Consider the following 17,259-nt stretch of genomic DNA (forward strand, 5'->3'; position numbering starts at 1 on the left):
GTTTACCTGGGCTGCAAGCGTCAGGCAGCATCACCTGTATATGTATATGCAGCAGAAAGGGTTTTCTTCTGGTAATTGGGTTATCTTTGAATAACAGCAGTGACAAAGCCTGCTCTCTATTTGTATATGTTTGTGGCAGCAAAGAGGGTGAAGGAGGCTGTGGAAGACAGCATACTGTCCTGGTGCTGGGTAGGTCCTAGCTGCTTTGGTTAATTTTATTTAATGAGGTCTTCACTCATTTTGAAGCCTTCTGTGGCTGTAGTTCTGAAGCCGGGCAAGGGTGCTACAATCTCATGCATGCTTTGTGTGGTTTCTCAGATTTCTAATACTTGAACATTTTTATTTTTTTTTTTATTTCGTCTTGGTCTTACTGTTGTTTTTTGGTTTAAATAAGACTTGAAAGCACTTAGCTTCTTGTAGACTTACAGTGTGCAACGTCTAAAAATGTATTCTTCTGCCTAGACTGTTTACCAGATACAACTGCTATAACTTGTCTCTTCTCCCATTTTAAAGTTTAGTGTTTTGGTACACATCAAAGGCAGCGTGTTCTTAAAGGATAAAACTACTGCAGTCTGTACAAAAATGCAGATTTCACAAAACTTGTGTTTAGGCCCTACAGTGTGCCATCCTTACAGTATCTGTATCAGAATAAACAAAAGTTCTTCTAACATCTTTGCTGTGCTTATTTGCTAGATGCTGAATTTCACAGTTGCACATCTTCTCAGGCTATAGGAAAAAACCATGGAGTTGCATGATATTAAATATCAGTGGAAAATGGACTTGGAAGCATACTTTTGTGTGGGTGTTTTCTTTCACTTGTATGTGTGTCTCTCCAGATCCATTCTTAAAATCTGCTGTGATTTATGAGCTAGCACAGCAGGTGAATGACACACATGTTTAATTAAAAAAGAAATTTATGCCTGTTCCTTCCCTGCTTCTGAAGTTTTGTTTATTGCAATTACAAGTTTTGCCTACTTCCAGATATTGCTTTGGGACCATGCTCACAAGGAGACATGCCAGTGAAAGCATTTAGCCAGTGGCTTTTCCTGGCTGTGTATCTACAGAGCCGAATTTTCAGGATGTGTTCTTCTCTTAAAGCTCCTAGTTTAAGATCTCTTGTTCCCCCTTGGTACTCTGCCAGTAAGTTAATGGCCCCCTTTAGTTCATTCAAATTTGTTTTCAATTAGCATTTGGTTAGTTTTGTGTGGCTGCTTAGCTTTGTCCTGTTCTTTTCTGTTGTGATCCTGTAGGAGCTTTGCTTCTGTACTACCTGTAAGAGCCATGTGGTTTCCATGCAGTAGTTCTGTGCTTACATCTTGAATTGCTCAAGAATTAGAGAAATACTTTGCAAAAATTATATGTATGTATATAAAATTTCTGTCATCAAATATGTATTTTTATACCTTCATTTTAATCACAGAAAGAGACCAATATTTGATGAAGCTGTCTTTTGTGTGTTTTGTGTTGTTCTTTGCCTTGGGAAAATGCTGTTTATCTGTCACTATCTGTGTAGTATTACGTGTTAGAAGCTATTGTTTGGCTATTATCGTTGTAATCTGTGTCTCTGTTTCAAGGAGCCTGTTGTAAGAACTTTGAGTAGTCAGCAGGCAAAACCAACAGATAAAGACTATTGTTAGGAAGGGTTTTAATACTTCCAGACGTTTCCTTTGTGGATGTCTCCTCTGCTTTATTTTTCCATTTCATCTTATCTGATCAAAAACCTCTTGTCTTTCAGGCTATGAACCGTTCCCTTGCAAATGTGATTCTAGGGGGCTATGGCACCACATCAACAGCTGGTGGGAAGCCCATGGAAATTACTGGAACCCACACAGAAATCAATGTGGACAATGCAATTGAAATGATAAAGGAAGCTAATAGCATTATTATTACTCCAGGTAAGACACTCTTGACTTACAGAGCAAGATGTTGAGAGGATGTATTATTAAAACAAACAACCCAAAACAAAAAACTGCAGTGTTGTCTGGAGTTGTGAGAGATGCTTTTGTTCCCAGGTTAGTCATCATTCCTCTGTGTAATCATGTGTATGTCACTTCACTTTTCTGTGTGCGCATCTCTTCCCACTTTGTCCTATTTATGTAGTTTTTAAATTCATAAGGACAGAGGCTGTCTTTTGTAAACTGTGCTTACAGTTAATTTTGTGTGCAGTTGTGATGTAAGTTTCCAAGGTACCATTGGTACCAGTAAGAAAATTAATAATAAGCTATCATTTACATTATTGAGAGTATTTGTGCTTATTAAATACTTGCTTAATTCTGCATTGTTTTTGTTGGAAAACCTGCAGGAAAACATCTAAATCTAAGATAGTATTCAACAAATACTGGAATTCACATAGGAAAAAACCTGAAAACCAAAACCACGAGTTCTGTTAAACTTATGTGTTGGCCATAGGTTCATACGGTTCAATAGTATATTTCCTGTTAGGAGAGATCAGATGAGGAGTGGTTGAAGATGTTCTCTTCAACTGAATGGCACTGTTGTGTTAAATCATGGAAATCATATTTTTTGCAACGGAATGGGAAGAATGCAAGAAACAAAGTTGTCCTTTTCTGATAGAGCAGGGAACACATTTCAGAGAAAGCAAAACAACTTACTTTGTAATTTGGCTGGTCAAACTACTATACTATTAGTGGTCAGGAGACCAAAAAGATGAGGTGAATTACATTCCTAGGGAGTGGTAGCCTGATCAGTATGTGAGTATCTGAGATACATGCATTCACATATGTTTGTGTATAAATATACAAATTTAATTATATATTAACTAAAACATATATTTTTTATAATATATAAGTAGACAGCTGCTGTTTGTGTGGAAGGTATGCTTGCTCCCTGTAACTATTCTATCTACACTGAAATAAGAAAACAGCTTAAAACATTGGAATTCTTCCTTCAGGTTATGGTTTGTGTGCAGCAAAAGCTCAGTACCCTATAGCTGATCTTGTGAAGATGTTGAGAGAACAAGGGAAAAATGTCAGGTAAGTACTTTCTGTGATGAAAAGCATTATAGTTCTTTTCATTCCATTAAAATCCTCAGCAAGTGTGTGTTTTGGTTAATTTTTCTTTCAGCAATCATTCTTATGCTGGGCTCTATATTAGAAAATAATTTCCTAAGGGAATTCATCCCTCTGCTTGTGAAACTGTTGGGGAATAGCTGAAGGGCTGCAGTGGGAATAGTGGAGGATCCTCAGAAAGAAATGTGGGTTTTCTGCAGTATGGAGACAGTGGTTTTGCTTGTGTCAGTCTTATGTGAAGTGGAAGAGTAGATCGGGTACAGTGGCCTGTGCACCAAGAATACTGGATTCATTTATTTCATTGGATAAATGACTTGTGTTAATGGTAGCAATGCTTACAATTACTCAGCAGCAGTAGTAAATAAATAGCGACAGTAAAATCCAATTCTGATGGGCATGTTTAGATAGATGCCCTTCTTAAATTAAAAAAAAAAAAAGTCTGTCTTCTGTACTCTTCTACTAACACTTTCTGTGCTCTGGGGTAGCTAAAGATGGTCAGTGCATACTGTTAAAAAGTGTCTTGCAGATGCTTAAAGCCCCGTGTTTGGACAAAAACGTGCTGCAGACAGTCCCTCAGTTACACATAGATATCTATGAGGATTCTGGAGGAATCTGGATCAATCCATGTGTTCTTATATTTGCAGCAGGACTTCCATAAGATATGCTGTCTGATTTTTCCCTTTGCATGCTTCAAAGCATGCAAATGCAATGCAATGCAAAAGCATGCAATGTGTCTCTTCTCACACGACAATTCTAAGGTTTCTACAGTCTCACTTGTTCACAAGGCAGCCAATTAAACCAGGAAGGTGTATAAACTTCTATCACTATTTTAATGTAACCTGAACCTTCACAGAATTGCAGAATGGTTTGAGTCATAGACCTCTGGAGATTATCTAGTTCAACCAATACACTTGTTAAAGGCAGAGTCAGCTTAGGTTGCAGGTTGCTTAGTATCTTGTCCAGTTGTGTTTGAGTGTTCAGTCTCCAGGGCTGGAGACTTAACAGCCTGTCTGGGAAAGAGTAAAACAATTTGTTTTTCTGAGGTTTAAATGGAATTCCTTGTATTTCAGTTCTTGACCATTGCCTCTTGTCCTTTCACTGGATAACAAAACCAGATTCTCCTCAGTGGTATCTTTGCTCTTCTCTATTAGGTGCTTACACAGTGATATCACCCTGAGCCTTTTCTTCTCCAGGTTAAAAGATCCCAGCTCTCTCAGCCCTTCTCCCATGACAGATACTGTAATCCCTTAAGCATCTTAGACTTAGTTTTTTGGGTTCCTGTTAAGTTTTTGCAATTGCAAGTGACACTGTAATTAGAGTCCATTGAGTATTGCATGGAAGGATTACTGGAGAAGCACGTGGCCACTACCAGATTTTATTTATTTTACTTCATTCTGCTGCACTGCTGAGAGAGAAATCTTAGGTACTAGTAATCTTAGAAATCTTAGGTGCTAGCCTCAAGTCCTTTTCTCCCTCAATTTTTTTTTTTTTTTTGTAGACCTTAGAGGTATTGAAAATACTGAGAAGCTAGCATCGTTTCTCCCTTCTTAATTGTTTGGGAAAGTATTTTCTAATTATGGTAACATAATATCTTAAAATTAGTCAAGGGTCAGCTTTCGTTTGAAACAAGATATTTGGACAGATGCTGGTTAGCCATACTCATTCTCTGCATTCCACGTGTTTATTTCATTTAGATGGTGACTCTCCTCTGGAATCTATACTCCAGCAATTAGTGGGATTTTTCGGTTTTGTTTTTCTTCTTTCACTATTTTTTCAAACTCATTGAAAAGCTGCGTATAGGTCTTTGCAGTATTTTACAGCATGCATTGTGCTGTTGTACGTTTTAGCAACAGATACTTGTTAGTGTGTATCCAGTGTTGCAATTCTGCATATTAAATTGCTTTACTGAGGTATTTTTGCTTGGATATGTGAAAAGTGAGATGCATGCTCATGTATCTACTTCCTGGAGCAGCTACCTTCACTCCTTATTTTTCCATGTTTAGCAAAAAGCTGAATGTGTGTCCAAATTGCATTAAAATTTTTGAAGACCTGTTAATTGTGCAACAAAAGAACCTAGATGAACCTTCTTGTCTGATGTGATGACAGTGTCATATGCTTTTGGCTTTCCTTTTAGAGCTTCTGTGTGGGGGAGCTCTTTTTTTTTTTTTTTTTTTTTTTTTATAAGATTGTTGGTTTTGCCTTTTTATGGTGGCTTTGCAGGGGAGAAACATGAATGAATCCTTGAAATAACTGGCTTATACTTGACATGAGTTAATTTCAGGAAGGGATCACTGCAGTGGTTACCTAGCATTTTAATGAAATAAATCTGTATTTACAGTTTGTGGTAATTTAGGCCTTTCATCACTTTGCGGAGCTCCCACGGTGTTCATTGAGTACAGCTGCTGTCCCTCTGGTTTCAGTAGGGCTGGAGCGCCTCGGGACCCTAAGTACGCTCACCATCCAGATGTAGTGACACTCTCACACATCCACTGTGGAAGAGTGCCAGCATGGACATACGATTGTCATCAATTTGTAATGCCCATACTGTGCCAAGAAAAATTGCATCTGTCATATGGTCTTTTTTCCTTCATGGCTCGTGACTGATCCAGAGACACTGTTGTTTTAAATAACTATGCTTATAGCCCTAGCATTCTCAGTGAAGAGCACAGATTGTATAAAATGATGTGTAACCTTTTATGACTAGGGCTTGAATTCACAATTACAGGAGAGTTTGAAACTTTAGACTGCTTTAGTTATTAAATTGCTGACATAGCTAACATCACATCATCACTTACTTGAGATGGTATTGCAAGTAGATTACATCTTTAATGCATTAGTAGGATCACATACAAAACTGGATATTGCTGAGCCTCAATTATAGTGTTACCTAGTTATGGATGGCCAAAACAACAAAACGTTTTATAGTCTAAATCTCACAGTCTCCAGAATTCATTGGACTTGGGGGAAAAAGTGCTTGTTTTATGACTAGTTTTGTTTCTGCAAAGTTACAAGTGAGTAAATTGTGGGAAGTTCTGATGTTCACAAACTTCTTCAGCTACATGCTGTGTTGATTCTAGGCCCATAGTTGTGAAATTCTGATTTCTTTTATATAATTGTATAATAATTACATATATAGAGTATATAATTCTTCTGTAGTATTTTAGTACAGTTAAAAATTGTATACATTCTCGTATGTAGATGGGTAATTGACAAGTTTCATGTCCATACCAAAATGCTGAGCTTCTGCCATAGCATCTCTTTCCTAAGACCTTTTCAGTCAGTGTGTTTTAATTTCCTGCATAGTACTATTGAGAAGAAAATTCAATTCCAGGCTGAAAGGACTTCTAAAATTATGCTTTGTATGAACTTTAAAAAGCTAATAATTAAGGCATGATGGTTTTCTTTTCCCTCTCATAGTTGGGGAAAATACAGATCACTTCTTTAACACCCTTTTAGATTAGATGTTAAAATGCTGTATGTTTTTAAACCTAATTTGTATAGGTAGATGTCTTGCAGGACTTTCATTTGTCTTCTGGTGCTGGAGAATCTGATTATTTTTAAACACATGGAAACATTTACGGGTTTCTTACATATTTGAAAATGTGACAGGATGGATTTAGTGTTGGATCTGTGTTTTTGAATTCTTTTTACCTCTGGCTGAGCTCTAATCAAATGTATTTAAGGTTCTGTTTTTTTATTTAGTGGTGCTAAGTGTTTGTGATAGAACATGTGGATGGGTACCTCTTACATGTGTCTTTGTAACTTAATGAATAAAATCAATTTACTAAAATTACTTATTTCAATTTAAAAACATTGCTTTTTGTAATGCAAGAAAATCTGCTGGAATTGTAAAGCATAAGCAGTTAAGATGCTGTCCTAATCAACCTTCAGATATTGTATAACTCAGGTGTACATGAGAGAGAGATTACTGTCAAATTGCTGAATGGCAGCATTGTCCGTGTTAACGCAAGTTTCTAGGAAACTGAAGTATGCTCACTAGGAAGAAAAGTAAGTGGGTATGCATACATCGGTTCTCTGTTTCTTGTAGTCAAATTAACTGCATGAGCTCTGAGTCATTAATGCTGCAGATGGAGGGACAAATGATGTTTCACAGATCTGTTAGCTCAAGTGCTGTATCAGTATAGCTAGAAAGAATGATAAAACCTTGCAGTACCTGATCTGCTTCTGCAAAGATGCAACTTGGCTGCGTGATTCTCAGGGTGTATTCTTGGTATGTCAGTGGTCAACGCGTCAGCTCAGCTCTGGGTGACTTTCTTATGTCAGTTTGTGATGCTTTTTCAGACTTCCCTACTGTTGGGTTTTTGGGAGGTCTGTTGCACTGAACCAGGTCCATGCCATGGATCTTGCCCCTGCTGTGATAAACTCTCTCACTGGAGTGGTTGGAAATACAGAGCCAGTACCAGCCTTCATTTAATATGTTAATTAAAGTAATTCAATTTAGCTAACCTGATTCCAGCAGAGCCATTGAGCTTTGTCCCTTTCAAGTACTGTTTCTGGGGTCATCTGTTGCGTGAGGCGTGTAATCAGACCTGAGCTATGTGCTTTGTGTATAATGTGTGATCGGAGCATTATATTGTGATACTTAGAAGCCGTGAGGCACTGCAGGTGATAGTACGTCAGGATTTAAGCTGCGTGCTGTCTGAATGGTGCAGTCCTCTGTTCATCTAGATTTTGTTTGTTGCCTCCTGTTACCTTGAATAACAGATTGTTGTCTGTACTAGAAATAAAGGAATCCTGTGTCAAAGGATAAGTAAAGTGAATGAATGGCTGATGGTGGGCGGTGAGAGAGGATGAGGCATAACTCTTGGGCAAATTATTCTCTGTATATACAGCTTCTAAAATGTTGACCAAGCTAAATCAGGCACCAGCCAGATGTTACATACTTTAATCACTCTGTCCGGCTTTGGCATAATGGCAGGAATCCTTTTTTATGTGATGAAGTGATCTTGAAACACTTTTGCATTGGGTTAGGTATGTTAGCTCTTCCAGTATTAATTACAAGAATGTTATCTAGCCAGTTGTAATAAAGAGAGATGCTGACTTCAACTGTAGAAAATGGGATTTCCATCTTGAGTTTTTCAGTAATTTCAGTGCAATAGTGATGAATTTAAATGCTTTCTGTGCTAGAAAGAGCTGTCCCAGATATGCTGTATGTGTGTGAGAGGTTTTAGATCTTTAGTCTAAATTTAAAAGAAAATGTTGCTTTCTGTTACTTTGAAGCTTTTCTTGTATGTCCTCATTTTTTCATTGTGCTGTGTTGTCTTTCTTGAAGCTAAAAAGCTATCCGAAAGAGGATGGAAAAAAAGCTGTATATTCTTGCCTGGTACCCATACTGTTAGGTGTGAAGTCTGTCAGTAGCACAGAGGTGTGTGCTAACTTCAGTGTATCTGACAACTGGCACGATAAGCAGGTCCCATGTTATACAGTCTGAGTCAGGGCTGAGATAGAAAATTCCTGGTAGGCCTGTGTTTCCATGAACTACCAGAATAAAGTTTCAAGTCAGCCACAACATGATTTTGCATCTTTATTTTGGGTAAAGTACGTGTAGACCAAAAACTTAATGCCAGATAAACAGAAAATCAAGAGTGTGAGATTCTGCTCTGATTACAAGAAAAAATAGCTAGGGGAGTTTTTATGTGACTTTATATTAAAAGCATATTAAAGAAACTTAGCAATTTTTCCACTTCAAAACATTTTCCTTACAACATACCTCTTTTTTAAAGTCATTCATGTTTTAAATTTTTAAATACGAATGCGATTCATATTTTGAACATCTGGGAGAGCACATGTGACAAATTGTTTCTGCTGTAGAGCACGTAGCTTTGAAGAACTGCTGCTGCTTTGAGTCAGGAGCAAGATACGTGGCTTTTGTTGGGCATGTTGTTGAGCCATCAAGGATTTTAGCTATCTCTTTTTTCATGCTTACCTGAATTCTGCTTTCAGTTGGACTAGCTAATTTTACTCCAGCTGTGTGTATATCTTGGGAAATTACAGAAGTCTTTAGATAAGCATATATTTTTAATGATTCTTTTTGACACGCTTGCACGTCGATTTTCAAGAGGTACTGGCTGTTCCTGTCATATTTGGTTAACAGGCTCTCAGAAACAGATTTCTGGGAGTAATTTCAATATTTGTCCAAAAAGCTTTTGTATGAGCAGCTTTTTCAAACTTTCTGAATACACAGTGTGTGGTTTCAAACAGTCTGTCAGAAGATTTTAACTGCTGATCGTTCATGCCATAACTCTTCCTGAATGAAGATCATTTGTCCCTTTCTTTTCTCGTTTTTCTCTGCCTGTTGCCAGGAATGGTGAAGTCAAAGGTGAAATTCATTCTCTTGGCAGCTTAAATTTTGGCTTTCCAGCTCATGAAATAAGATTGTATATGTATATAATACTTAATAGAAACCTCACGAGTATTTTGTTTTGTGTATTGCCAAAGCAGCTTTGGTCACAAAGAAGCTCAAATCATTTTATTAGAAACAAAAGAGAATTTTGTTGGAAAATCTGTTTTCATTGCCAGAGGAGTGATGGTTTTTCTAGAGTATACTTCAGAATAAAAGTTCTCCTAGGGTACTAAAAGTGTTTGAATTTGGTACAGTTTAGGACTAGCTGCATGTCTTACGCATGGCTTATATTACTGACAGATTGGTGTGAAACAAACTGTTAATGTTTTGTCCTGTGTATTTGCAGTGCTTTCTCTGATTCTAGGTATTATCCTTTGCATCAGGATCTCAAACGTTTGCTAGCTGAATACACTCTGTTCTATTAATTTATTTGAAATGTTCCTTTTAAAGCTGACTTTTAAAGCTGACTCTTTGACCTGGAGCTTAAAGCTGCAGTGTATCTAGCATTATGTGGATTAATCATATGTCCTTAATTTTGTTTCTGGATTTTCAGTTGTCTCATCTTTGCATTGTGTTAATGCTGTGTTGCTGATGGAGCATTCAGTTGCCCTTTTAAGGATGTATTTGTACTCTGACTTATGGACCCTCAGTCATGTGGTATCCACTTCCATCTCTGTGGAGTTGAAAATAGAAATATGTGGCAATCCCTCAGACATGGCAAGCTGATTTATCAGTCTTTCATTTCTTTCTGAGGAATTCTGTCTGAAGTCCTTTTATTGCATTCCTGACTCACTTGGATTTCTGTTCTGAAATTTTTCTTTAGAAATCCAAGATTTTACAGTTTTCTCCTGGGTGTTTTCTGTCTATTCCAGAATACATGCATGCTTCTGTATTTAACATTTAGCTTCATCTATATACAACGTTCATCCCAGACATTTCTGCTGTGCTTGAGTCAGCATTATGCTTGATTGCTCTGGAACTGGAAAGGTAGAAAGTGCAGATCGTGTCTACTGTCACACACTTAGTTTATTTAGGGACAGTAGATGAGTAGAAGTATACACTCTGCCCACAAGAAATAGATTTGCTTCTAACAAAAACATCTGTGGGATTTGCAGCTTAACCAGTGTAACATCTCTGTTCTGAGTTTTGTCAGTTTAGTAGTCTTACATGCTTTAACGTCCCCCCTGCCGCTCTGTGCATCTGTCTGATTATTTAGTAACTCACAAGCAATGTGTTTCCTATATATTGGTGTTAAGCTGTTCAGAAAACATTTCTCAAATCGTTATGCTTAAGCTGGTAGAGCTGCTTAACTTCTTGTTTCCCCTCCTTTTTTTTTCCCTTCCCAAGATGAATCATGAGAAGAAAGTGGCATGTTACCCGAATTCAGCAAAGTGTTGTCTTGTGCATGGAGTCCCTGTTAAGTTTCGTGTTGGACTGCAGCATTAGGCTACTGGTCATTAGGCATGCTCTAGAGATATCTGATTCAGTAAGTCATTAGCCAAGGACATTTCTAGGTGTAGGAGTGCTCTTATTTCAGGAAGACTGCACAGTCTTTCAGACTCTTCATTAAGGCTTGTTTGGCTTGTTTGGCATTTTGGCTTGTTCACTTTGTGATGCTTTCACTTTTAAGTAATGTAAGGGACATGCAAACAATGTCAAGGGTTGTTTTTGCACAAAGCAGGGTTCATAAAGAATCACAGAGGTCAGTCACAAGTTTTTAAATATGGTACATCTTGGAAGGTGGATGTGAATGCTTGTTATGTGAGCTCAGGCTGGTGGCTGTAGCTAATAAATGGTAAAATAGACCTATTACTTTCAAAAGTAATTGAAGAAAACCCACCAAGTTTGTTTTTATAAGCTGCTGCTGGGTGGAAGATTAACATTCTTGTTCCATCCTGCAGTGATGTGTTTCCCAGCATTTGTGACCACTAGTTGCTTCTGCGTTGTTGCTAGAAGTGTGTGTGGCATTGTTAGTGCAGCAGGCTCTCCAAAGCTGCTTTTCTTGCAGGTGCAATGAATTTCTTAGAGTCTTATGACAGAAGGGTTGAAAATGATCTCCTAGCCTCTTCAGATTTACTGGAAACTCAGCAGATTCTTTTGCATATCTGTTGTGGAAGTTTACATTTTTAATTTTCCTGAAAAGGAATCAACAGCTGTCTAGGTGAAGACTCAAATCAGTGGGCCTTGTTCCCACTCCCACCCATTTAGTTCCCTGCTATCCTTGAAAACTAGTATTTTTAAGGTTTAACCGTTTCCTTTTATTAATTCACATGTACTTGCACTCGAAGAACTTCTTGGCCTTTGAAGTCAAAGGTGGCAATTTAATTATGTAAAACAGAGTGGTCACTACTTACTAATAGAACTGGACTTACTTTTCTTTTAGGTTTGGTATTCACCCTGTGGCTGGCCGTATGCCTGGCCAGCTGAATGTACTCCTAGCAGAAGCTGGTGTTCCCTATGATATTGTTCTGGAAATGGACGAGATCAATGAAGACTTCCCAGGTTACCATGCAAGATAGGAGCTTCTAATAGATTTCATTTGTTCTTGCCAATTTTCATTTGATTGTTTTTATGTTGCACAAAGATCTTAAAAATAGAAAAAAGTCACTAAGTGAGCAGAGGTCTTTCGTTTGCAACCTGTCTGGTTTCGCAGCTGGTGGCAAGTAAGTGTAGAGGAATACAAGGAATAGCCTGTCTCAAAAGCAGAAAACTGAGTACCGACAGGTAAAGCAAAGATCAGTGTTGAATGGAGGAGTACAGAAAAAGAGTAGGCATTGAAGGGGGAGGGATAAATAGGCTCGTGGAACTTATATCCTCCAGAACTAACAGAATAGTTTTATTTTGTTTTTCTTGCTTGTAGATGTGAGAAAATGCTATGTCTTTTTTTTTTTTTCTTTTTTATTATTTATTCCCCTCTGTGTTACTGCTCCATACAGGAAAACTACAGCTACCTTTTTAGGTCAGATGCTGTGGATGATTTGATCCTGTCATATCTTGCAAGCCAGAATAGCGATGCATAGAAAATTTGATGTATTAAAGCTTTAATTAAAAATCAGGAAGTCGCTGGTAAAAGATTTTTCAGAAGAACATTTAAAGGAAAAGCCAGGCACAAAGAAACCTGAAAGTGCTGGTACTATGTATGTATGAAGTCACATTGAAGGATTTAACTTTGCGTGGCAGAATCATCTAATGAACTTGTTGGAGTGGGTTTCTGGATTCTTACAGGCTTGCTGGGGGTAGTTGGTAGCACACTTGGACTCTCACATGTAACTTGCCTGATTAAGTTTGTAAAATATTTGTGAATGGAGTCCTCATAAATGTTTTTAGAATACTTACCACAGTGGGTTCTTCTGCCTCTAAAGATCAGATTTGTCACAAACATGTACGCCAGTGCCTCAGTGCTCAGGTTTCATGTAATTTTTTTTCTCATTTTTGTTTTCCTTCTCTTGCTGCAGATACTGACTTGGTCCTTGTAATTGGTGCGAATGATACAGTTAATTCAGCAGCTCAGGAAGATCCAAACTCGATCATAGCTGGAATGCCAGTTCTTGAGGTCTGGAAGTCCAAACAGGTGAGATTAACTGGATTGTGTCAGCATCTACCTACCTATAAGAGAGTAAGCTTCTCCTATAAACCATATTTTTAAAAGCAAACAAGATCTTCTTCATATTCCATTTTCCATGAGAAGCTTTTCTAACAGATGTTCAACAAAACAGTCAATAGTCTGCAAATATGATGCAGTGCTCATAATTCTATAATCGCTGGTGAGTGCTTTAGTGAGACTGATGACTGCAGTCAAAAAAAACCTGATGAATGTACTTTACTCACGAATGTGACTGAAGTAAAATGGTTTTGTCTTCTGTATTTGAGCAAGGGTGATGTCTGTATTTTCCTGAATCAAACGTGAGCTCTTTATATGCAGGTCATTGTAATGAAGCGGTCTTTGGGAGTCGGTTATGCAGCTGTGGACAATCCGATCTTCTACAAACCCAATACTGCCATGTTGTTGGGAGATGCTAAGAAGACTTGTGATGCCCTGCAGGCCAAAGTCAGGGAATCATATCACAGCTAAATACTGATTTATGTTCAACTCATAATTGCAACTACAGTTTTGTCACAGAGGTCATGGAAAACGAGTTAGAAGAATTTCTTACTGTCAAAATTCAGTCAGCATTTGCAGAACACAGCATTGACTCCTAGGAGATGTAGTTGAGTCAGGGATTTAGGTTGTTATGAAAGAATAGGCACATTAGCTCTTCACACTAAACCTCCTATGAGACAATGCATTAGAATATGAAAGTCTGCTTTTTAAGGTTAGCATTGAGTTGTTGGAAGCAGGAAGTAATTACTCTTTGTCATCTTTAAATGGTTATTGGCTTCCTCTTTCCAACTGTCTATACTTCTGTCATGGAAATTCACTAAAAATTACTGTGCCAAAATTGTATTCTGTCTTATCATCAAAGCTGTTCTTTGGCCAGTATGAACAAAAATAACTATTTATTTCATCAAAATAGAAAGCAAAATTACAAACAGCTGTGAACAGATACAAATGAGCGCTTGCATGATTTGAGACTCTAAACATAATACTATATTAAATCTCTATAAAAAATGGAACTCTTCCTTTTGGGGATATATGGATGCTGTGGATGAGGAACGTTTTAGGAAAATTACTTTCCTTTAAAATACAGTTCCACATTTTCGTAGTGTCCACTTATGTAAAATGAAACATGGGATTTCAGGGACCTACCAAGTGATCTTCAAGCCTGACAAGGAAATGTACACCTGTACTGCTTAACCGTTTTCAGCAGCTGCTAGATTATCCATCTTTTCCAGTTGTTGCATTTTTAAATTTTATATAAAAAAAGGTCCAGTTCTGCACAGAACATGCTGCATAGATGTTCTGTTCACAGAATCTGGACCACAGTGTTTCAGTTTTTATTCACTTAAGACTTTTCAATGTATTTGCTACTTTAAATTTTAGTGATGCTTTCTTAATCAACATTTTTGTGATGCTGGAAAAGGCACTTTTGAACATATTTAAGATGCTGGAGTTTATTAGAATTTTTCTAAATAAGCTATTGTTTGGACAGCACAGAAACATACCAAACTTAAAATCCAATGTTTTGATTATTTGACTTCTCCCTAATCCAATTGAAAGCACTGTTTAAATTCCCACAATAAGTTCAGCAAAGAATTAAATTATGACATAGATTGCTCTTTTATTTTTATTATGTTAAGTGTACTTGAGTGGAACTCAAATATTTGCCTAATAAAACAAATTTATCATGTTTGCATAATGATGTAGCAACTGTCCGTGGTGACAAAGGTTGTAAACAAATAGTTGTACTTGTGTTAAAAAGCATTAATATCTGGGAAAGTCAAACTGCTATCAAGTGAGTCTTGAAGTTAATCCATCTTGACTGACAGAACAAATGTTATTTTTTTTATTACACCATGTATTGAGACTTCATATAAAATATAGTATTTCCACGTAGCTACCTCTGTTTTTATGTGAAGATCACTTAAAATGCAGACTTTGAACAGGTAATGCATTAGAAATGTAACAGAATATGAAAGCTACCCTTTTTGCAAATCTCCTGTATATAATTTGAAAACAAAAATTACCACATAAGCATTAATGTGTTGTATACTGCAGGAAAATACTTGAAATTAATTTGTAATTTAAAACATCGTGGCAGCTATGTATAAAGGTAGCATGAATGACCACTTTAATTTCATTGTATTCAACTTTTCTTTTAGGTCTGCAAAAAAGAAAAAAAAAGTGAAATGTGAGAAAGGGGAGAGTTAAGAAATGATCCCCTCTCTCCCTCACAACTAGGTAAAAAAGGGATTTGAAGGGATTTAATATCCTAAAGCATTAATTTTTGTTTCGTCAGACTTCAGGTATCTAACTGTAGTATGCAACATGTCTTTGCTTTTAAGTACTTAATATGAGACTTAGATTTTCATTAAAAAAAAAAAAACAAAAACAAAAAACGGTGGGGAGACTTTTTTTTTCCTTTGATGACAAAATGTACAGTTGGATCAGAGGTACCAGTGTTATCTTTAAAACTGTGCTTTACCATGGAACACCAGGTAATTGTTGCAGTGCTAATAAAAAGTCAGTTATTTTTCTTTATTGATAACTGTCTCTTTTCTCACCTGTTGCGTTTCCTGATTACGCAAGTAATCTGAGGTTCTTTCTGAGAGTTAGAATATCCACCCAACGATGTTGAGATTGAAGTGTATAGTGAAAAGGAATAATAGTGAAACGTGCTTTTGCCTTCTTTTTTAAAATTTGGATTTTTCTTGAAATATGTCTGAGGTATGAATGACATCATCTGGCCTTAGAAACTTGTCTGTAACCTATTCTAGTAAGAAGAGGCTTAGACAACTCTAGAAGAGGCTTAGACAACTTTAGGCAACACATTGACATCAACTGCTCTATTGCCTTAAAGAAAACCTGAAAAACTGGCTTGGCTGAGTGCCTCATTTTCCATTGGCTGAAGTGCAAGATGAATCTAATACAATTCAATTCTTATTTCTACAAGATGGTCAAGCTGGTTGTTGTGGTGATTTAAGCATCTACCTTCAAAGTGAGTGATAAATGGATAATGTTAGCCATCTGATAGTCTGTTTAGCTGTATAGTTACAGTGATCTGACATGTAGCTCTCATGCTTTCTTCAAGCTTTGGTCAAGCTAAGACTTGAGGCCTTTGAGGCTGTGGTCTAGGGTTGATTCATGAGATAATCTATCCCCTTGATTGAGTAGCCCACCTAGGGAGCACGTACCCACACTGTAGATTTGCAGTCTGACAAATAATAAAGCTATGACCTGTGTCCTTCCCTTAATCTGACTGCTAGTTTGAAGATTTTACTCTACCCTCTGTCTGCAGGTCCTTATTATCATCTAAGATGTATTTACTGTAGCCTGAACCAAACACAGTATGAAAACCTGTTCTGATCAGATCATGGCAAAGCACTGAGCAAGAACAAAAGGAGATCATGAAGGGCACTAATTTCTGTTTACCTGGCAGAACTTTTCCAGTTTATAGTGTCTGTCATGGCTGTGAGACACCTTGGATGTTTGTTTTTAATAGAAATCGTTGCATTATTGAAGTTTCAGAGGAATTTAGATTGGAAGGATCCTCTAGTGATAATTTGGTCCAACCCTCTTCTCAAAACAGATCCAGTTTTAGATAAGATTGCTCCAGGCTTTGATCTGAAGATCACACGGGCCTCTGGAGATTCCACAGCCTGTTTCCCTGTTCCAGCATTTTCTTCTTTATTGTGTTTATTACTTAGCCTAATCCTTTTACTGTTCCCCTCTGAGAACGGTTTTTCCCCACCCTCCTGTTGAAAACAACACAAACATTCTCTCCTCATCCTTCTGACAAATTTTTTTTTCTTTTCTTTTCTTTTTTTTTTTTTTTTTTTTTTGTGTGTGTTTCTCCTTGTATGTCATGTGCATGATGGTTTGATGGTTTGTGGTTTGACTCAGTGCAGTTTGTCAGTAGTTTCTTGTACTGGCCATGCTAATCCAGATGCAGTTTCACAAGGACGAAGTACAGGGAAACAACCACTTCTTTTACCTCCTGGTTGTATGCTTATCAGTCTGAAGCCCAATATGCAGTTGGCCTTTGCTCCAAGGTTGTGCTGCAGATTCATGTTTGACTTGTTCAGTGGGACAATCTCATCCTTTTTTGCAGAGCTGTTTTTGAGCTAGGCAGACTCCAGCCCACACTGTCGTATGGGGCTATTCTGTCCTGAATAACGCACTTTGGATTTGCCTTTGAACATAATGAGCTTCCATGTAATTCATTTCTACATCTTGCTGAAGTCCCTCTGGCAGTTGTGCACTCCAGT

At 37.4% G+C, this 17,259-nt stretch overlaps 1 protein-coding gene across 4 annotated transcripts in view; it reads left to right on the forward strand.

Moving 5' to 3' along the window:
* Positions 1–15,532, forward strand: part of NNT (nicotinamide nucleotide transhydrogenase) — a 42,677-nt gene extending 27,145 nt beyond the window's left edge. For all 4 annotated transcript variants that reach the window (XM_068667409.1, XM_068667410.1, XM_068667412.1 and 1 more), the window contains exons 18-22: positions 1,736–1,895; positions 2,912–2,993; positions 11,777–11,895; positions 12,849–12,964; positions 13,316–15,532. In XM_068667409.1, the coding sequence (XP_068523510.1) occupies positions 1,736–1,895; positions 2,912–2,993; positions 11,777–11,895; positions 12,849–12,964; positions 13,316–13,465 (627 nt within the window). In that variant the 3' untranslated portion in view covers positions 13,466–15,532. The remainder of the gene's footprint in view (positions 1–1,735; positions 1,896–2,911; positions 2,994–11,776; positions 11,896–12,848; positions 12,965–13,315) is intronic.
* Positions 15,533–17,259: the final 1,727 nt, after the last annotated feature.

Source organism: Anas acuta, chromosome Z (genome assembly GCF_963932015.1).
Source record: "Anas acuta chromosome Z, bAnaAcu1.1, whole genome shotgun sequence".
Lineage (NCBI taxonomy): Eukaryota > Metazoa > Chordata > Aves > Anseriformes > Anatidae > Anas > Anas acuta.